General features: G+C 38.0%; 1 protein-coding gene across 1 annotated transcript in view; it reads left to right on the plus strand.

The window, feature by feature from the left end:
• The window catches only part of cfl1l (cofilin 1 (non-muscle), like), a 32,001-nt gene extending 9,170 nt beyond the window's left edge, over window positions 1–22,831 (plus strand). Inside the window, exons 2-5 of the mRNA XM_061960017.2 lie at window positions 8,078–8,143; window positions 14,328–14,611; window positions 19,334–19,410; window positions 22,371–22,831. Of these exons, the coding sequence (XP_061816001.1) occupies window positions 8,141–8,143; window positions 14,328–14,611; window positions 19,334–19,410; window positions 22,371–22,489 (483 nt within the window). The 5' untranslated portion in view covers window positions 8,078–8,140 and the 3' untranslated portion in view covers window positions 22,490–22,831. The remainder of the gene's footprint in view (window positions 1–8,077; window positions 8,144–14,327; window positions 14,612–19,333; window positions 19,411–22,370) is intronic.
• The last annotated feature ends 999 nt before the right edge of the window (window positions 22,832–23,830 follow it).

A 23,830-nucleotide genomic window follows, 5' to 3' on the forward strand; every position in this document is an offset into this window, starting at 1 on the left:
GGATTTTTGCTCACCGTTCTCATGATCATTTTGAACCCACGGGATGAGATCTTGCGTGGAGCCCCAGATCAAGGGAGATTATCAGTGGTCTTCTATGTCTTCCATTTTCTGATAATTGCTCCCACAGTTGATTTTTTCACACCAAGCTGCTTGCCTATTGTAGATTCACTCTTCACAGTCTGGTGCAGGTCTACAATTCTTTTCCTGGTGTCCTTCGACAGCTCTTTGGTCTTGGCCATAGTGGAGTTTGGAGTCTGACTGTTTGAGGCTGTTGACAGGTGTCTTTTATACAGATAACAAGTTCAAACAGGTGCCATTGATACAAGTAACAAGTGGAGGACAGAAGAGCTTCTTAAAGAAGAAGTTACAGGTCTGTGAGAGCCAGAGATCTTCCTTGTTTGAAGTGACCAAATACTTATTTTCCACCATGATTTACAAATAAATTCTTTAAAATTCCTACAATGTGAATTCCTGGATTTTTTTTTTCAAATTCTGTCTCTCACAGTTGAAGTGTACCTATGATGAAAATTACAGACCTCTGTCATCATTTTAAGTGGGAGAACTTGCACAATCGGTGGCTGACTAAATACTTTTTTGCCCCACTGTATATATACATATACGGATTGCTCAGCATCAAACAGAACATATAACTTACAGACCACAAAGTAACATGTCGCGTAAAGCGAGCAATTCGACCGCGCCAAGTGCACAGCGTCATGGGTAAAAAAAGGAGGCATGAAAAAGCTGATAGCAGCTGGAGCCACGAATCATAACACGGAAACAGGTGTGGCTAAAACTCACTGCTCCTAGCAACAGGAAATGTAACCAAGGGAGGCTTAGGAGCATTGGCAAAATACATTGCATAACATGATCTATGATCTGTTGCGACAGATCTTAACCTTTTTGACTTCAGGGCCCAACTTTTCCCCTACAGACGGGCCTGGGGCCCACTCAAATAATAACACTGAGTTAGTTTTCTTACTCTTGATTTTAGACGTATTAAATAATTATATCTAACCTACTACCTTGTCAAATGATACAAAACCATGTGTTAATCACAAAGATTATTATCAAGCCTAAGGTCAGGCTGATTACAAAAATAAATACTAATAAAATATACTGCAAAAGAAAGGACTCATAAAAACTGATGAAAAATACATTTACATACAGTTAGGCAGTGCTAGGATAAATACATTCTACCTAAATTAACAAAAAATAATAATATATATGTTTCTTAAATAACCTGTAAGTAAGTACATTTTATTTATAAAGTGCTTTTCATAGATAAAAATCACAATGTGCAATACAAAACAAATGAAAATACAGATTCATTTCTTCAGTCAGAATTGTTATGCCTGAGGTTTGTTTGATATAATTACTGTCACATGGGATGGAAAAGTGCATTACATATGAACCACAGCTGAGAAACAGGTATTTTTGGCAGCCCTCTTGTGCACAGATGTCAAACCAAATGCCCAGGGGACAGATGTGGCCTGCGAAAGCCTGGAAATAAAGTGTGTCAATAAAGTACTTAATAAAGTACTTTTAATCATTTTGATTAAAAAAATGTATGTACTGCATGAAAGTGCATATTTTTATAACTTTAATATATGATCATGCAACAAATATATGTATAAATATATAGGTATATATTTTTGTAAAACTAAGTATCTAAATATTTGCTTGTCATCTTGACTATTTCAAAGCAAGTTAGCCAACATTTCTTACGTAAAAAAATCTAATAATCAAATGCATAGGCAATTGTGTAATAACATTATGAGGCGAGTATAAATTTGATATTAATATGTATTCACTGTAACATGCGGCCCTCTGAAGGCAGCCATTGACTGTGATGTGTCCTTCCATGAAAAAGAGCTTGACATCCCTGGTTTAAATGTAACTTAGATATTGGGTTTTACTATGTAAAAGCGCTTTGAGTCACTAGAGAAAAATGCTATATAAAATATAAATCACTTCACTTCACAAGAGCATTTACAGGTTTGCGGAAATGAGCGGTAGGATGCTTAGAGAACGGAGAGGCGTGCGGACTTGTACCGGTTTTAAAATGTGGGTCACTCTACAGGAGAGAAGGGCACCAATATATTAATGCATTTATTTTTCCAAATATTTTCGGGAGCTACGAGCGACCAGCTGTTCAACCGTCAGTCACCCTCTAACTCACTCCTACTCGCTCTCACATAAGTCCACTGTCTTTCGGTCACCCCTGGTGGTTGGCTGACTGTTTGTTGTGAAAGTTCTTGAAATGATATGAAGCAGAGCGTGCTTTTTAAATGTTAATATTGCAGACGATCCCCCTCATTTAAATGTAGCGGCCAAAATCGTGATCACAATTAAAATTTGATTAATTGTGCTGCCTTACTGCAGCCAATGGTAATTACTCAACTTTATGAGCATTTCAATCCAACTACACTTCACTTTCCTTTTCTAGACGCACTGCCACCACTCCCGAAAGTTAATTAATAAGAACAGAAGTGACGTTTTCCTTCCTCATTGTAGCGACATGTGACTACGGATTCATTCACCTACGCCACGCATACGTAACAACTTCATTGTGTCTTTTTGTACAGTATGAATTAATTGATGGGAGTGTGTCACATTCGTAACCACGAAATGTCGTAACACGAGGACTGCCTGGACATGGTTTCACAGTTAAAGTGTTACCATAACAGTCACAGTCATGTAAGTAGCAGTGCTGATGTTACATTAAGTGATACAATAGATAGAGTATAAGAAAGTAAAGTACACAATGTACCACAAGTGGACAAGACCCAAAATGTAAAACTGTAGGATGCGAATGGTCAACTGTTTGCGTTTACTGATACAAAACATTTTCACTCCTTAATAAAAGTCCCAGTTTTTATTTCACGCAAGGCAAGCTGCTAGGTACATGTGCATGCTCGGACACGTGCTGGAATTTGGATGCCATTCTTGTTGGAGCCGTGGCAAGCTGAGGCAGGGGTGCGCCTCCAGCACTGTAATGTCACATGCTTGTGTGATGTACTTGTGGATATGACTGTACAATAGCAGAAAGTTTCTTTGTGAGATGTCCAAGCACACGCACACAAAATAAAAAGATTTACCAAAGACACTACATCCATCCATTTTCTACCGCTTATTCCCTTCGTCGCCACCTCATCACAGGGCCAACACAGACAGACAGACAACATTCACACCCACACTCACACACCAGGGCCAATTTAGTGTTGCCAATCAACCTATCCCCAGGTGCATGTTTTTGGAGGTGGGAGGAAGCCGGAGTACCTGGACGGAACCCACGCAGTCACGGGGAGAACATGCAAACTCCACACAGAAAGATCCCGAGCCCGGGATTGAACCCAGGACTACTCAAGACCTTCATATTACAATGGAGGTTAATTTGTGTCTTTATTACGGCAGGTTTTTTTTTAACACTAAATTTATGTGACTGAATTTTTTGCATTTACTTTCACATCAAATTATGCTGACAATGTCATTAAAAAATTAGGGTATGAAACTTCAGTGTAAAAAAATTCTGTGTATAAAAATTCAGCGTAAAAAAATACAATGCTTTAAAAAAAAAAAAATTATTTGTATTTGTATTTTTATTTTTTATTAATCAATCCAACAAAACAATACACAACAATACCATAATAATGCAATCCAATTCCAAAACCAAACCCGACCCAGCAACATTCAGAATAGCAATAAACAGAGCAATTGAGAGGACACACAAACATGACACAGAACAATCTAAAAGTAGTGAAACAAAAATGAATATTATTAACAACAGTATCAATATTAGTAACAATTTCAACATAGCAGTGATTAAAAATCCCTCATTGACATTATCATTACAGACATTTATAAAAAAAAAGAACAATAGTGTCACAGTGGGTTACACTTGCATTGCATCTCATAAGCTTGACAACACACTGTCCAATATTTTCCACAAAGATAAAATAAATCATATTTTTGGTTAATTTAATAGTTAAAACAAATTTAAATAAAGGATCCCATATTCCAATATATGACTCATTATCTAAACTAAATGCAGTTTTTTCTACTGATATCATCTCCATAGCCTGTGTATACAAGTCAGAATGTGTTGGACAATACAATGCTGAAAAAATCGGTGTCGAAAAATTTGCTGCTTCAAAAAACAAGACTTGCTTCCGGTCAGAACCAGTCAATGAGGTGTCAAGTTTGGAGTCTGACCACCAGGTGTGACGTCTCACACACACTAGCACCTGACCACCAGGTTTTACATCACACACAACGACCAGGTGTGATGGCACACACACTAGCACCTGACCACCGTTGGATGTTTTCAAACTATAGAAAGGATTCTAATGGTTAAAATCTGCACTTTTGAGTGACATACGGGTTACTACGGTGACCATAGGAAGCGCTGCTTCATGCAAACTAGGCACAGGACAGAGTGGGCGGGTCAGCAACAAGCCTTAGACCTCACAAACGTGAGTGTCAAGACAGGCGGATTTCTACAAAAAAGTTCTGCAGTACAGTATTATATTAAATAGGTGGATGTTTTTTTTATCCTTTTGCTTTTGTTTTTCACCGCGTTTGTTGCTCTTACTCAATTATAAAAGATGTCGGTCCTTGAGGTGGTCTGGAAAGTAGAGGGGCAACAGTCATGTTTTTATTATTCAGTGTTTTATTGTTCATAGTCAATATTGTAAATCCCACATTCTGTAGTTTCATGTACATTCTGAGTGTCTTTTTCAGTATAAAACTAAACAGACAATCTCAAAAACGGAATGAACTTTAATTTATATGACAGTCAGAATGTACATAAAAATACAGAATGTGAGATTTACAATATGAACAATAAAACATTGAATATTTTAAATATATGAACGTTGATCCTTTACTTTCCAGACAACCTACTTGATTGCCACCTTTTATAATTGAGCAAAAAACACGGCGAAAAATTAAAGCAAAAGGATGAAAAAAGATCCACTTATTCGATATAATATCATTGTTCTGCAGAACTTTGTTGTAGAAATCTGCCTCTGTCTGACACTCGCTTTTGCCAGGTCTCAGGTTTGTTGTTGCCATGCCCACTACGTTCCGTACCTCCTTTGCATGAAGCAGCGCTTCCTATGGTCACCGTAGTAACATAGTTTGAAAACATCCAGCGGGCCGCTGGATTATGACGTGTTATGATGTAACACATTGTGGTTAGGTGCTAGTGTGTGACTGCACACCTGGTGGTCAAGTGCAAGCTTCTTCCATTGAGAGCCTTCGTACCCTGGCCTGTAAATATTGTATGAAGGTTGTAAAGTTACTAAGTGCTGATTTAAAAAAAAAAAAAAATTCATGGCACTACATTACTCAGAATATTACTTCCTTGATATTTTATGATCATTTTTCATTACTGTGATTACCTTTCTCTACTGTCTGAATGAGAGACTACGTGATTCTACTAAGATCAGGCCCGTCGCAACTAGGTAGGCAAACTAGGCAATTGCCTAGGGCCCCCAGCTGAAACTCTGTATGTAAATCATGGCTTATAAACAAGTATTTGTTCATGAGAATTGTATTATTTATTCAATGTTGCTGTGCTACAAATTGAGTACAGAAGTGAACAAACAAATGTGTAAGAAATTGCTATGAAACAGAAAAGGGGACTCTTACTGACATGTAATGAGAAATTGGAAATATGTGATGTACCATATTGTATCTGTATGCATGTTCGAGAATGACCAAAACCTTATGAATTGTTATGTGGTTTACATACTAAGGAAATACATCCTTGGACACAGGAGAGCTTTGTGGGCGGAAAAAAGAGAGCCAAAAGTAGTTGCCCTAATCTAAACCAGTGGTTCTCAAACTTTTTCCACCAAGTACCGTCTCAGAAAACACTTGGCCCTCCAAGTACCACCATAATGGCCTAACATTAAAATACAGTAGTGTAGTAGGCTTAAGTATTCATTAAAAACAAGCTAGAGGTTTTATTTAACAAGTGTATGTAATATTTTTGGCCACTGTATTTTTACACACAGTTTGAACAGTAACACTGTGTTTGGGGACGGCGTGGCGCGGTTGGAAGAGTGGCCGTGCCAGCAACCTAAGGGTTCCTGGTTCAATCCCCACCTTCTACCAACCTCGTCATGTCCGTTGTGTCCTTGAGCAAGACACTTCACCCTTGCTCCTGATGGGTTGTGGTTAGGGCCTTGCATGGCAGCTCCCGCCATCAGTGTGTGTGAATGGGTGAATGGGGAAATAGTGTCAAAGCGCTTTGAGTACCTTGAAGGTAGAAAAGTGCTATACAAGTATAACCCATTTAAATATAGGAAAATAAAACACTACTTTAATTAAGTGAGTATTTGGCATACCACTAGATCAGGGGTCGGCAACCTTTACCACTCAAAGAGCCATTTTGACCAGTTTCACAAATTAAAGAAAACAATGGGAGCCACAAAAATCTTTTGAAATTTAAAATGAAATAACACTGCATTCAAAGTTTTTTTTTTGCTTTGTGCTATGTATAAACCAAGAGTTTTAGACATGCGGACCCCACCTTAATATGAAAATTGAATGTTAGTGCGGCCCGCGAGTATTATATGAATGGCGCATGACATGCAGCCCTGACTCTTCCGGGCTACATTATACACCCCCGCTACCAAACCCCGCCCACCTCAACCGACGCACAGAGGGGGGGTGTTGATGTGTGGGGGAGCAGGGTTGGGGTGGGGGCGGGGTTTGGTGGGAGCAGGGAAGAGTCAGGGCTGCATGGGATTCTGGGTATTTGTTCTGTTGTGTTTATGTTGTGTTAAGGTACAGATGTTCTCCCGAAATGTGTTTGTCATTCTTGTTTGGTTTTGGTTCACAGTGTGGCGCATTATTAGTAAGAGTGTTAAAGTTGTTTTATATGGCCACCGTCAGTGTAACCTGTGTGGCTGTTGAACAAGTATGCCTTGCTGTAACGTACGTGTGCAAGCAGAAGATGCACACAACAACAGACTGGGCTTGCACGCTGTTTGAACAGATTGTAGAGGGCGTTAAATGCTGTACCATCATGGCACACCCTTATTATTGCTGTTAGGGTGAAAATCGGAAAATATTAATCCCGGGAATTTTCGGCGAGAGGCACTGAAATCTGGAAGTCTCCCGGGAGAGGCTTTAAGTATGCAGCTGAGCCGCATCAGAGTGATCAAAGAGCCGCATGCGGCTCCGGAGCCGCGGGTTGCCGACCCCTGCACTAGATGAAGCCCATATGCAATATAAGAGAATACAAATAATAATGTTAGAAAATAAGTTACTTGATACAGATTTTGTCACGTTTGTCTATAACCTATATGCTGTGTATTCCTGTCTATAATCATGATCACCAAGTTAAAGGCACATTAACAAAATATTTCAAAATATTTTAAAAATGTTCAAGTAACAAATATTGCAATTAATACCATCATTGACTGTATTGCCCATCCCTAATCGTGACGACGACAGTGAGGTGTGTATTTATGACTCAAGTTTTGGTCACCAAAACTTTGGCCACTTCTACACACAACCGGTAGTGTGACTTAGTTACATCATCTAAGTCAATGTGATCAATGATGCATAACCTAAGGTAGCTAAGTGTTGTTTTTACTTCTTCTGAGACAAAGACAAATGGAATTCCACGGGGACACACGTCCCTGTTCAGCGCAATCCCTTTTGACACAACATTGTCCTAATCCTACGTTTTACCATATAAGGTCACTGAACGCATCTCAGCTGCAGTTCAGATTGTGGGGCAGGTTTGTTGTCCATATACGGGCATTGCCATGAGCCACACCCACCATGACTCCAGCTGGGATTTTACCTGTCTGAAAAAGAAAATCCTTACCTGTAAAATAGAAATAAAAAAACGATAAGAGTGACATTAATGTTTGTAATGTGAAGGATAAAAACAGACGCCTCCATAGAATGGGAATGAAGTACTGATTGTCAGATAATGTTGAATGAGCGAAGTCATGTGCTGAAACCGACACACCTGGGATGAGGGGGGAGGGGCTTATCCTGTAGCTCCACCTCTACAAGTCTAACCTGCTCTCTTGCCTATAACCCTTCAAAGGTTTGACTACTGCTGCCATCGTCTCTTTGCCGCCTGAAGTCTTTACACACACCTCAAGCAAAAATGGTGAGTAATTTAAGCTGGACTCAATTTGGTTGAGCTCCTTGCTGCTGTTTTGTGACCTATGACCTTTTCACAGCATTCCACTCATGCTGACATGTGCTTCTCAAACAAAAAGTCTTTTCAAGTTGCTTCTAGAGGGGAATTTTCTCTCTGTTGCGTTACAAGGAAGTGGATTTTTTTTTTGTAAGCTTAAAACCAAATTGGTTGGTTGGTGGGGGAATGAGTTTCTTCAAGGTTTGGTTTTAGTCTCCAAAATGGTGGTTGCTTTGTTTGAGCTTGACACTCAGACTGTGTGTGAGTCCCTCAGGGTAAACTTGCTCGCGCCGACATGTTCCACAATGACAGGAATGTGGAAGTAAGGAAGCTGCGGCCATTTTGTGTCAGCTGCCTCGTTTTCAACCGGTTTAATTTTCCATACTACCTGGTATGTGGCGTATGATCAATGTGAACAATCATTCTGCCAGTTATTCATGACAAATGTCAGCTTTCATAATAGAAATGACCACAAAGAGACTCCTAACCTATTAGAAATGTTCAGTAAAGTGCGACACGTGTGCTTAATCCGTGGTACCAAGTACCACATATTGACCAACATTAAAATACTGTAGCATAGTTGGCCTAAATATTAATCAAAAACAAGGCAGTAGTGTAACATTACACACACAGTTTTAACAGTGTTTCAATATTTAAGTGATTCTTGGGCGTACAACAGTTTGAGAATACCTGTGCCAACTAGATCAATGACAAATGCTTCATGTTTGCTTTTAATTATATTTAGTATCTTCAAATGTCAAGATTTTGATGTGATTCCCTACCAAAAACTGTAGAATTATGAAATATTATCTCTTAGATAACATTCATTCTATTTAGTGACATCACTTAGTGGTGACACCTGCCTTACTGGTTTCACCGTCTGACCAAACTTAAATAAAGCTAGTTATGGTTAAAACAAATTTGTTACAGATATAAAACTGGCCTTAGATGTATTTATGAAAAAAGACAACCCTCTCACTCGGCTGTAAAGGTCAGTTGTGCCAATCTAATATTAGTGGACATCAAAATTGCCAGACAGCTTTTGGTTGGTGAGTCTAAATGTTTTAAAATTAAGTTTATTGCTGTTTTTAAAGGACTACTTTAAAAAAAAGTTGTCATTTTGTGGACTGGTGTGCTACCTGACATTTTGGGGGTTTGAGATGCCAAAACATTAGGGATGTAATGATACATTTTTGTATCATTGCTTGCATCCCGACAAAACATTAAAGTATATAATTTTAATGCAGTGCAACCTCATTCAAAACTAAACCTGTTTTAAAGGGTGAAGTTAACCATGGCATGATTTAATTGTATTATGTACAAAATGCATTAAGTCGAACTGGCACAGTTTCAGCGTGCCCTTAAGCAAGGTGGTGTGTAACCTTTTTGTCGTTGCCTAGAGGGCGCTAACTTTTCAAAACTTTTGGAAGCACTCAATCACACCCTTTTCTGGCTTTGAGCATGTAAACGACGCAACACGTAATATACAAGCACTAGCTTTGTCAGCGAATGATGGTAATTTTGGCAAAGTTTAGCTCACGTTGGCTATCATTGAATTTATATTCTATTTTAACATGACTGCTAATTGTTAGTTGCTTCTCTTAGGTTCTTGGGTACATGTTTGTGCACATGCTCACTGCATGTATGAGACAGCGGTGAGTCACAAGCCTTAAAGCTTGACTAGTGACTCGGGCTGTTGAGTAATTTTTATTAATGTGTCATTGTAAAAAAATAAAAATGTAACCTTTTCATTTGAAGCAAGTTGCAAACAGCCCTTATAAGCACATGCATATACTGTTTATATGCAGATATATATATATATATTAGGGCTGTCAAGCGTTTGAAATATTTAATCGTGATTAATCAGTGTGTCCATAGTTAACTCAAAATTAATCGAAGACCTATTTTTTTGTCAATAAGTGTACTCTAGACAGATAATTTTCAAGTTTTTATTACCATGACTGGACAATTGGCTTGCATTAATTAAATGTTTTTTAAACATGCTTTTTAAACAGATCAACACAAAGAACAAACACACCTTTTAATGAGAATAAAAAAATACCTGCAGTGTGTTAGTGTCCTGCCAGATTTTGTATGTTGTAGGAATACAATAATTTGTATTCCTGCTGTAGAAGCATTTGCATTCAGAGGGGGAGCTCCACCATGTATAGGTACCATTTTCTCGCAATCACACAAAATGTGGATTGTTACGATAAGTTGGTTGTCAAAAATGTTTGGTAATGCAAAATGTGATATTTATATATACAATATATTGTTTACTGTTTTGAATGTAACCTTGCTGCTGCCCTCTTGGCCAGGTCTCCCTTGGAAAAGAGATCTTTGACCTCAATGGGATTTTTTACCTGGTTAAATAAAGGCTAAATTAAAAAAATACCTAAATAAATGCTTCTGGTATTCTGTACATTACATGTTGTACAAGTTAATCATATTTATTTTTCTGCATGACAATGTCTTAACCCTCTATTTATAAATAATGTGCGATTCAGCCTGATAAACATTTTGTAATTGAGGACTATCAATCAGAGCATGTTATAAAACAGTGTTTCTTAACCACAAAAAAAAATTATTTTGTCAGTTATTTAGTCCCTTCTTATGCAGTATATTTGAGTACCCTATCAGCCTGATCTAAGCATAATGTTTGTGTTGAATAAATATTTATGAATGCTTTCATATTTGACAAGGTTGTTGAATATAGTTGTTGAATATAATTTAAAATGAGGAGTAAGATTACCAATTCAGTGTCAATATTTCAGTGGGCCTCGGGTCCCTCTGCAGTGGAAAAGTTGGGGCCCGAGGTCAAAAAGGTCAAACTGTTGTAAAAGAATATACAGTACACTCGATTGCCATCTGCCAAAAAATAGCTCTACTCAATTGATACTACCAGGTAGGTAGAAATATCACAGATTTACAGTGGCGTGAAGCCACCACCAGCATTTCATGAAACAAATTACAATTTCAGAAAACGGATAGAAAAAACTAAATCACAGATTGACAGCCAAGTCAGCAAATATTTTTGTTCAAAGCCGCAGAGCCCGAATGAGGAAGTGAAGACTCAGCGGATGGTTTATGATATTTTAAATTGTTTCGGTTTTTGTGTTTTCTGAAATTGTAAGTTTTGGCTTTTTTTTTTTTTTTCTGCAATTGTAATTTGTTTCATGAAATGTTAGTTTTGCACATCCAGGCCACCGTACAGATTACATCAAAACATTTGGGACAATCAAATCATGATCTTAATAAATCACTTTTTTATTTCTTTTGTTACTGTAGCACAGGGGTGCCCACACTTTTTCTGCAGGCGAGCTACTTTTCAATTGACCAAGTCGAGGGGATCTACATCATTCATATATAAATATCATTTATATTTATTTGTGAAAGAGACGTTTTTGTTAACAAGTTAAAGGTGTTTAATGATAATACAAGCATGTTTAACACATAAAGATTCCTTTCTTTCATGAAGACAAGAATATAAGTTGGTGTATTGCCTGATTCTGATGACTTGCATTGATTGGAATCAGACAGTACTGCTGATAACATCCACATTTTGGAATGGAGGAGAAAAAAAGTCCTCCTTTCTGTCCAATCCCACATGAAAGTGGTTGGTTTTTGGCGTCTTATTTGTCCGGCTTCCATACACTTTACAAGAAAAACATTGGCGGCAAACTCCGTAGCTTGCTCGCTTGTGCACGCCGGCTTTCGGAGACTTATTTTGTTAGCGCAGGCAGGATGAAGCAGTGCTTTTATTGTGAAGATAGGAACTGTGCAGTCTGTTAGAGTTTTGACGGAAGGTACGGCGCGAGAGTCTATTGAAATAAAAAGTGTTTCTCGCCTTCCTGTCGGTAATTTTTTCTTAATGATCTCACTGCAGCCAGCGTCATCTCACAAGACCCTCGGGTGCAGTGAATGTCAATCAAGTGACGTCTTGGTGAAGATTGATGATCGACCGGTAGCTCGCGATCGACGTAATGGGCACCCCTGCTGTAGCGGATGTGACGCGTTGCGCTTTTTATTGTGAAGCCAGAAGTCTGATTTGAGAAGAATGATTAATTGTAAAGACTTCTTGCCCGCTGTCTGCCTCCTGCCTCGGTCTTTCCTTTCGGTTGAGTTTTTACCCCATTTTACTAGAGCAGTTACAATAACAATCCACACTATGTCAACAATGCAGTAAACTGCATCTAAACACGGAAAAGAAGCTCCCCTTTGCAAGCGACAAAGCACGCCAACCTGCCTTCACTCAAGTGGCGTCGGCTCACGGTCATCAAAGATAAAATAGTTTTGTCTTTGGGCATATTAGCTTTTCTTTGACTTTTTGCTTGCCATTTTTCCACTTTTGGCTCAACATTAACTAGGCACCATTACATTTCCCTAAGAGTCTAAAAGGAGCCAGGACGCATGCGCGTTAAAAAAAAAAACAGTGCCGTTAGGTCTGGCTATAAGAATAAAAAAAATGCATAATTCTTTGAAGACCTAATGAACTAATTGGACGAAAGGAATTTTGACACAGCACACACATGTAGGTATTGACACCAGCAATTTATGGATCGATCCACCCTCCTTATGTGTACTGACTGACACTCAGTACATGTCCATGCACCAAATTAATCCGATTTCTCAAATAGTTTGGCTCTAAATAGGCCTCCTACAACCCATGGGAACACCTTAATCCGATTGTTTTTGAAACTCAGACGCCCCCCGCTACCTCGAAGGGAATAAGCGGTAGAAAATGGATGGATGGATGGACTAACACACCTGGATTATTTGATTGGAAACCAGATCTCCCGATCGCTGGAGAGGACCCTGTTGTATTGCGCATGCACCACTCTCAATGTGCGCAGAATACAACCCTGAAGCAGATACTATTCAATAAAAACATAATTGTAATGAAGAGGACACTGTTTATTTGCTTCACAAATTAAAAAAACTTTACATTTTAAAGTGCATCGATGGTAGAATTTTTATTTTATTTTATTTTTTTTAAAGATAGCTAAGGAAATGTAGAATGTCTGTCTGTTTATTTCAGACTCTCAAACGAAATACGAATGAGATAAAAGATAATAAAGCGTACACAAACCTCTTCACACTGTGTTTGTGCACTCCAAATTGATACTTTCCACACAACTGGCAAGATAGTCCAGAACGATTACAACATTCCTCTGGATATCAGTTGGGACACTAACTGTCTTTTCCTTCGGATTTAAGACTCCTTCCTTGAATCCAGAGTCTTTTGAATGAACTTAGACATTTAAAAAGTTAAGGTTTCATTATTTTAGTCCGAAAATTCCTTCCCCTTTCTTTGCATCCGACCCGATACATTCTTGGTAGTAGCGTCATGTTCGTAGCGCAACCCGAGATCATTTCGTGATGCTGTCTAACATCAGCATAGCCACTAAAGATGTAATATTTGTAATCTGTGCCAATATTACAGCGGACATCATTTAAAGCCAGCTGTAAGGATCCGCAAATCATATTGTGACGTCATAGGTCAACCGGAAAAGTCAGTTATCCACGCTAAAATTAAATAAGCACCCCCCAGTACACATGGGGTATGACCAATCGTCACATTAGAGTGTGTGCATGGACACTTGGAGTTTATATGGAAATGTGAAAATACAAAAAAAAAAAAACTTATTTGAGAAATCAGACTAATTTAGCGCATGGAAACGTAGTGACTGTTGACACACCAACAGTTATATTATCCTCTCTTCTAGACTCTTATTAATCCACATGATTATTTCCTGTTAAGTTTCGGGTGCAGCATGGTTTCGCCTACTCTTCTCAAACTTTACTAAGCACTTATTTCTAGTTGTTTAAAGCCATCTTAGCGGCTAGCTTAGCCTTTAGCATGCCTGCTCTCGGTGTGCAATGTTTGATAATGGTGCTAAGAAATGCAGTTCATTTTCCAAATGAGGTGATTATGAGCTTAAAGGAGTGGCTCCACACTGTGTAGGGAGATGCACAATTAGCTCCTGGCTGCTTGTCAGTCAGAAAATCTCCATTAATCGGCAATGGTGATCACATACTTTTTTTTTCACATTTTTTCCACATCAATATGAAGTCGTATAATCACAGAAAAAAAATGCTCAGCCAAGAAACATCAATTCAAGCCAAATAACACATAACTTTGTGCTGTTTTCAGGCATCTGGAGTGAAAGTCGGCGACGACGTGAAAGAGATGTTTGAGAAGATGAAACTCGACACACAAAGTGATGAACGCATACGCGTGATGGCGTTGGAAATCGAAGACCGCTTGATTCGAGTCACAGATGTCATCAGGCAAAAGGATATCATAGAGCAAAACACCGATGCCTTTGAAATATTCAAAAAAATAATGCTTAACAAATGCTGCTGCTACATGGTCTACGACTGCCACTACGAGAAATGCGAACAAGGAGGACAAGAAGATCTCGTCTTCTCCATGTGGTAAGTTTTTTACTGTGAAGACGTAATGCGTATTCTGACGCACTTTATGTGGCGTATATGTACGGTTATTGTCCGCTTCCCCTTAGGAACAGTCCGAGTGTTGAGTATTAAACTCTGGGACTGGTTTATTAGGATATTGACCACGTTGGGGTTCCGGTCACAGAACACATGGTCATCAGTTGGACTCGTCAACTTTAATGGTGCATACCTGCCAACTACTCCGGTTTTCCCGTAAAAAGTACGGTTTTCACCAACCTATTCCGGGTTACGGTTGCAGTGATAAAAAATACGTTTTTTCATTAATTAAAAAAAAAAATTTTTTTTAAGTTTTATTCACGAAATCGCGTAACAACAATGACAATTGACACTGCTTCCCGTAACTTCCTATCGAGCCATTCCGAATGCAATGCGCGAGGCTATTTATAGCACCGCTGCCAAGCACGAGGCACCAGTTGCCATTGTTTCCAAACGAGCGAACGATCATGGAATCAGCCGGAGAAAAATCGCAAACGAGTCTTAAACCGAAAAGAAAACTGCAGTCATTCCGTGAAGAATATTCAAAAGCCTATCCGGGAATAATTATCCGTTCCAAAAAGGGTGAAAACTATACGCGAATTGCACCTTGTGCAGACAAGATTTTTCGATAGGACACGGAGGAATTAGCGATGTAAAAGACCACGTTGGGACAAAAAAACACAAGTCTAATGCCGTTGCTAGCGATACAAGTGGAAAACTTTCAACGTTTTTCGTCGCCCAAACAGATTCTTTGGATGTGATAAATGCCAAAGTTTTATTTACGGAGGCAATAATTGAGCATGGACTTCCAATCGCACTTGCTGATCACATGGGACAGTTATTTCGGAAAATGTTTCCCGACTCGAAAATCGCCAAAAAATATGGATGTGGTCGAACCAAAACATCAAACATTATTCAGTGTCTTGGAACAGAATCCTCAAAAAGTATCGCCGATGTCATGAAAAGTCACTGTGACTGATAGAAAAGTGATGGTTTTAGCAACATTTTAACCTGTCTGAATGCTAATAATCATTTTGCGTCGAACCCCCCACCAGGACTTTGTCCTGGACCTACCGGGGCCTGCGGCCCCTGGACCCTGGCTACTAGGTTTTTCTGATTTCAAAAGTTGGCAGGTATGATGGTGCATATTGGAGTATACACAGTGGTACTTTGGGTTAGTATCTGTTAGTGTTGTCAGATAGCAATATTTTGGTAGCAGTACCAAAATGTTTTTCGATACTTTTCGGTACTTTGATACTTTTCTAAATAAAGGGCACCACAAAAAAATTGCAATATTGGCTTTATTTTAACAAAAAATCTTACAGTACATTAAACATGTCTTACTGCAACATACAAGACAACTTTTCTTTTAGTAGTAAGTAAACAAACAAATGCTCCCAATTAGTCTGCTGATATGCAGTAACATATTGTCATTTATCATTCTATGATTTTGTCAAAATTAAGGACAAGTGGTAGAAAATGAATTAATAGCCTACTTGTTCATTTACTGTTAATATCTGCCTACGTTCTCTTTTAACATGTTCTATCTACACTTCTGTTCAAATATAATAATCATTTATTCTTCTGTTTGGAGGCTTTACATCAGTGTTGGATGATACCACAGATTTAGGTATCAATCAGATACCACGTCGTTACAGGATCATACATTGGTCATATTCAAAGTCCTCATGTGTCCAGGGGTGTATTTCCTGAGTTTATAAACATAATATAAATTGTTAAAAAATATTTTTTGATGCTAAAAATATTGTTGTAATCATTGGGTGGAAGAGACCGGTACCTTTTTAGAGGCGGTATAGTACCGAATATGACTAATTAGTATCGCGGCATTATACCAATACCGGTATACTGTACAATATGTAATACACAAGTAAAATACTTAATATTTCTGTTATCTAATTAAACAACAATCTGTATCTTATGCCTATAGATATGTTAAAAATATATATACCGTATTTTTCGGAGTATAAATCGCACCAGCCGGAAATGCATAATAAAGAAGGAAAAAAGCATATATAGGTCGCACTGGAGCATAAGTCGCATTTTTTGGGGAAATGTATTTGATAAAACCCAACACCAAGAATAGACATTTGAAAGGCAATTTAAAATAGTGAACAGGCTGAATAAGTGTACGTTATATGATGCATAAATAACCAACTGAGAACGTGCCTGGTATGTTAACGTAACATATTATGGTAAGAGTCATTCAAATAACTATAACATATAGAACATGCTATACGTTTACCAAACAATCTGTCACTCCTAATCGCTAAATCCCATGAAATCTTATACGTCTAGTCTCTTACGTGAATGAGCTAAATTATATTATTTGATATTTTACGGTAATGTGTTAATTTCACACAAGTCGCTCCTGAGTATAAGTCGCACCCCGGCCAAACTATGAAAAAAACTGCTATTTACAGTCATAAAAATACGGTATATGGAGTAGAGAAATAACAAAGATCAGAAAACGTACATGCACAAACAAGCTGTCAATATATTGTAGTTTCACAACAGCATGTGTGAACTAGCCACATTAGCAGCAGCAATGCAATCCCTAACAGAGAGATGTTAGTCGGTAGCTTCTTAACCCGGCACCAATAATGTTCTTAAAGCACCACTAAACATTACACAAACGCCATAACGTCTATTAATAGTCTAAATGAGTGTTATACAATCATCAAAATACTCATTCTCAAAGACTGGAGCGCCGATTGAATGTAGCAGAGAGAAGACAAGTTACCACACGTTAACACAAGTCAAAATAAGGAAGTGGAAGTGACACTGTCAAAGAAATTATTTAAAATAAAGGTCTCTATATAAACATGGAGAAGTCTTAACACCGAGCTTTAATGGCGCTCCGTGCGAGACCGCCATAGGTTGTGCGATCGTTCGAATTCCAACGTGTCCCTGCGTCGCACATCCCACATGCTGGGTACCGAAAGTCGCTAACTAAAGCGGAAATAATGTGGCTGAATCATTTCGGTGGTCAATCAATGCCGACTGAGCCGCACGTGTTTGGAGAGAATGTATTGGAAGTAACGTAGCGTCACGCATGACTTTTTTATTTTTATTTATTTTTTATTTTTTTGCACAATGTTCCAACTGCGATAATATCACCATGTGCTGTGTGGTTCTTTTGAATGTACAGTAATATTCTTTTCAAATTAATGCTCACAAAATTCCGTTAAAAAATAAAACCTTTTTTTTTTTTTTTACATCTTTTTTTATTACCTTCTGTTTCAAAAGCGCATATTAAACAATACCCATCCCTATGTACCATCTGTCACTGGTTTGATGCTGCCTTTACCAATCGTAGGTATTAACTGTAAATTTATATTAATCTATTTACCAGTGTGTATATATGGCGAGTGCCATTGACAGTAACAAAATCAACACAATATTTAAACTAGTGCCTTATCTTCCTCTGTGGCCTCGTCCACCAGTGATAATAGTACTTAAATATACAAAGGAATCCAATTTATTTGCCGTAGTGGAAGTGATTATTAGCCTTGAGGGGCAGCTCCACACTGTGTGGAGACGCAGACTTAGACTTCCTTTTTATTGTCATTCAAATTTGAACTTTACAGTACAGATAAGAAACTGCTCAGTGGTCTTGTGGTTAGTGTCAGTTGTGAGTTCAAACCCCGACTGAGTCGTACCAATGACTATAAAAATGGGACCCATTACCTCCCTGCTTGGCACTCTGCATCAAGGGTTGGAATTGGGGGTTAAATCACCAAAAATGATTCCTGGGCACGGCCACCGCCGCTGCTCACTGCTCCCCTCACCTCCCAGGGGGTGAACAAGGGGATGGGTCAGAGGACAAATTTCACCACACTTAGTGTGACAATCATTGGTACTTAACTTAAAGTTAAGTTAAACTTAACATTTGGTTGCATTAGCTCGTAGAGCAGGTGCAGATATAAATAGATTACTGTACAGATACATTTATTGCACTTTTGCATATGCATCCACGTTTATGGATGTATGTTATATTGTCTTTATATTCCAGCGAGTTAATCCATTTTTGGGGGGGGGATTGAGGGGATTATTATGATGCGTTCATTAGCTGCTTAATCAATCAATCAATGTTTATTTATATAGCCCTAAATCACAAGTGTCTCAAAGGGCTGCACAAGCCACAACGGCATCCTCTGTTCAGAGCCCACACAAGGGCAAGGAAAAACTCACAACCCGGTGGGATGTCACTATTAAAATGAATAATATAATTTATCTATATATATATTATTCTGTACACATGTATATATTCGTATACATGTTAGATTTTTTTATCGCTATATTAGTCTATTTATACCTGCATTGTCCTTTCCATCCTTACACTTTCCATCATTGTAACTGAGCTACTGTGTTGAACAATTTCCCTTGTGGATCAATAAAGTTTGTCTAAGTCTAAGTCTAAAAGTGTCAGCATTAGATCATACTTTTTCATGAAAATAATCCGATGCTGATCAATGGCCGATAAGCACATCCCTAGTTATGAGCAGTATATTGTCCTATTGAATATATGTTCAATTCAACAAGATGTAGGTGTTTCCCCCCCTAACCATGACACAGTCCACCACCCCCCGCCCACCTCCAACCTTGTGACGCCCCCCTAAAAAAGAATAATGCACTGGTTACAGTACGTTTCATGTTGGCACTGATAAATCTTGTCTTTTCTACCAGGACACCGGACTCCGCGACTGTCAAAGCGAAAATGCATTACGCCAGCTCGAAAAATGCCCTTAAGAATGTCCTGAAAGGTAAGGAATTTTCTTAGTTAAAAGAAAATCGCTTTTTTATTTTTTTGTGTCCATCATTCACAAATCTTATGCAAAACACATCTTTTTTCTGTGCATTCTGGATAGTGAAAAAAACTGCTAGCTAGGCAATGAGGATTCTACTATTCTGCCTCTGAAGCACTTTAAAAAAAAAACAAAAACAAAAAAACACCTTTTTAATAACAATATCATGACATGCATTTCAACCAAGCTATAGCGACAATATTGTAAGCGCTAAAACTACCGAGCCCTGGGCTAATGCTCGCTGTTAGAGCTGCTGCATCTGCTTTGAGGTAGCAAACGCTAATTGTCAATCATACACTGCAAAAAGTCAGTCTTCAAAAACAAGAAGAAAACAAACAAAAATTAGGGGTATTTTACTTGAACTAAGCAAAATTATCTGCTAATTGAATAAGAAAATTTGGCTTGTCAAGATTTTCCAAAATAAGTAAAATTAGCTAACCTCAATGAACCCAAAAATACCTTAAAATGAGTATATTCTCACTATAACAACTGTACTACTATGAGTATGTATTTTCTATTGTTTCATTGAAAATAAAACTGCAAAGTCCATTTGGCTGTCATTTATTTTAATATGACACACAATTGTGTCAAAGTCATGATTTTGTTTTTCATGCTTGAAATAAGAAATTATCACTTTTAAAAAAGTAGTTTTTATACTTGTGAGTGTTGATGACACAGCTTTGCAACACTTGATATTCTAGTTTCAAGCATGTTTTACTCAATATAGGTCATCAAATCTCCGCAACAAGCTGTAGTATCTTACTGAGATAATTTAGGACCAAAACCCTTAAAACAAGTAAAACACTCTAACATAAAATCTGCTTAGCGAGAAGAATTATCAGACAGAAAATAAGCAAATATCCCCCTTATTTGAGATATTTAATCTTACTTAGATTTCAGTTTTTGCAGTGTAAATCATGCCTTGCACTTGTATAGTAGGTTGTGGCAATAAGCCAAGAAAGAAGTTGGTCAACATTAAAATTCTACACGCTACAAACTGGATTCTGGCTCTCAACTACCCAACATCGCTAGGAAGACTTGCAAGATGCTCGTTTGGGCAGCATTTTTTTTTATTTTTTTTTATATATATTTTTTTAACCTGAGTGAGGATTATGTTGCATTTACCATCTTAACCAGTAGTGCAAGCCTGGTGCTGAAAGATACAACCATCACGCCAGTCACTTTTATCTGTTCCACTATAGCTGGATCTGCTTCTAAAACTTGCAGCTCATCCTCCGCACATTCAGGCTAAACAAGAAAACGCTCTGGATCATCATTTGTACCAAAATTGTCATTGTCATCTCTCATGAAATCTGCCATGATTAGTCGTAGTTGACCGAAATAGTGCTGTGAAATCAATGCGCCCAAAGGGAAGTTAGGATAATTCTTCAAATGAATGAGTACTGTAAATACTACAAGTTGCCATGAATGTGCCTGTTACTACATTGTATGCATACTTGCAGCATGTATACCAAAATGTTTTTAGAGGGGCTTTATAGGCAACGTTGGTCTAATCCATACCATGAATTAATTAACGTGTACCCCGACTTAAACGAGTTGAAAAACTTATTCGGGTGTTACCATTTAGTGGTCAATTGTACGAAATATGTACTGTACTCTGCAGTCTACTAAAAAAAGTCTCAATCAATCAAATCCCCACATTGTTAGACACCTCTTGCTAGCAGTTTTTCACTATTTAGAATGCACCCAAAAGGTAAAGATGTGTTCTTCTACCATGTAATTGGAGATGTTGCTCTCCAGATATGTCCAAACTAAAAAATTAAAATAAAAAAAACATAGATGGAGGTGGAAAACGCATACAACAAAATGTGAAAACTTAGGGAGGTAGAAAAAAAATTAAAATTGCAGGGTCAAAAACATAAGCAAAAAAAAAAGCTGCAAATAGCCCAAACTCAAAACACTTCATGAGAAAGGCAATTCAACCTCTTATGGCGCAAGCTGTTTGTTTACATGCTTTTTTTATTTCTCTTTGCTATTTGGGCTTATTGGACCCTAATTAGAAAAAAACTAAAAATCATCTTTTGATATGATGTACTTTAGTCCATAAGTACACAAAGGTGTACTTCATGTGTAGTGACATGCTAATTTTTACTTTTACACTTTTTTTTTTCCAAATTCCATTGTATGTTATACTCTTCTGACACCACCAGATGGCAGTATAAATGTCCACATAAGTGGCCGTAAGACCCCAATTCAGTAGTGTACACAATTTTGGAAATAAGAGCTGGAAGGTGCTGTCCACGCATGTGACCACTAAGGCCTTTAGAATTAATGTAATTAAAATGAAGTTGACATTTTGTTTTCGTCTCACGCTATTTTACACTATAGAGCAAGCGTCTTCAATGATAAAGAAAATGTACCTTTTTTATTTTTATTTTTTTTAATCCTTCATGTCTTTTGACGACGCACATCCCTCAGGTCTGTCTCTTGGTAGCCCGGACAACTTTCAGTTTTGGGGTTTGTGTGTTTGGCATCTGCTCTTTTGTTTTTCAGCTCGAAGCCTTTTGAATTTTGGGTAACACTTTAGTACGGGGAATATATTAATCATTAATTAGTTGCTTATTAAAGTAACAAAGACTTAATTTAAAGTTATATGGACACTAGGGGAACATATAAGGGTTAGGGTTACTCATCAGCAATAATTCTGAGGTTATTGAGGGAAGACTCTTAGTTAATGACTTACTGGTTGTATAATAAGGCCATGCAGAATAAGGCATTAATAAGTACTTAATGACTAATTAGAATCCAATATGTTAATAAGCAACTAATTAATGGTGAATATGTGTTCTCCATACTAAAGTGTTACCGAATTTTGTATTGTTGGCCACAATAGTGATTGTATACATTTTTGTAAATGTTTATCATATATGTTGGTTGAAAGTGTCCGTCATCCACAGGTGTGAAGCATGTGCTGCAGTTGAACTCCCGTGAAGATATTGAATCGATTCACGATTTTGCCACGAAACTGGGAGGACGTGTCCTATCGATTGAGGGCAAGTGCTGCGGACAAACTTAAAACGGCAGAAAAGTACACAATTCCCAACATCTTATTTTTATTTTTTTCTTTGTAAATGTTTCAACACATCTTACAGATTGGGGTTTGGGCTTTGGGTGGGGTTAGTACCCTACCAAATAGTCGGAGTAATTTTCCAAGTCATTCACACAGTTTTTTTTTTTTTGGTGGTTTAGTAGCAGTTTAGAATAACCATAATCTCTTTAGAAATTTGGTCATGTACATAAAACACGCTCACTGCATGCAGCATCGTCCAGCGATCAGACTTGACTGTAACACTTTGCTATTTACTTGTGGGGAAAATGTCAATGTATTGCCAAAAAAGAAATAAACCAGTATCAAACATTTTGTTGTGCACCAGACATTTCTTCACTTAATCATTTTTTACATTTGTAAAGCTCAGTTTTGTCAGACGGGTATTAACCCAACAGTATGTTATTGCTCTGTATACATATAAAGGAAAAATACAGAGGGTAGGTTAGGTTTTTCCTTATCCCTCACTTAAAGCGTGAGTGAAGAATGCACTACCGACCTAAAAAGTCTGAAAGGGATGCTACAGTATTATCGGCTCACAGATGCTACCTGGTGTTTGCTTGAGCACACTGCAGCTGGTCCTGGATAGTCACACAACTTGATGCTTCAGTCACCTGCAGGATTCTCACAGGAATGAGGCAACAATTCAACCTTACCCTACTGTAAGAGTGCACACAAGTAAAGGAAATGCAAAACTTCACACAAACGCTCCAGTGAAGACTCAAACCCTCGATCGCTTGACTGTGAGGCCGAAATGTTTACCACTCCAGTGTAATTTTGTATTTTTTTACCTCCAATGGAAATAAAATCCTTTACCCAATTAAACACTGCTCTTATTGCTTTTTTTTTTTTTTTTTCATTCAAATTTTAAAGTCATTGTCTCACGTCATACTTCTAGGCTTTTTCAGTCCCTTTCACCCACAAAGCACTTTCGGTAAGTTAAAATTTATTTCGCACATGTATGCAGTTTCAACATGATACAAACATTTGTGAAAGAATGGGCCGCTCTCAGGAGCTCAGTGATTTCCAGCGTGAAACTGTCATAGGATGCCACCTGTGCAACTAATCCAGCCGTGAAATGTCCTCACTCCTAAATATTTCAAAATCAACTGTTGGCTCTACTATGAGAAAATGGAAGAGTTTGGGAACAACAGCAACTCAGCCACAAAGTGGTAAGCCACGTAAACTGACAGAGCGGTCAGCTGATGCTGAAGTGCATTGTGTAGAAAGTCTGCGACCTATTTGCACTGTCAGTTGCTACAGAGCTCCAAATTTCATGTGACCTCCCAATTGGCCCACATACAGTATGTA

The sequence above is a fragment of the Nerophis lumbriciformis genome, linkage group LG02 (genome assembly GCF_033978685.3).
Source record: "Nerophis lumbriciformis linkage group LG02, RoL_Nlum_v2.1, whole genome shotgun sequence".
Lineage (NCBI taxonomy): Eukaryota > Metazoa > Chordata > Actinopteri > Syngnathiformes > Syngnathidae > Nerophis > Nerophis lumbriciformis.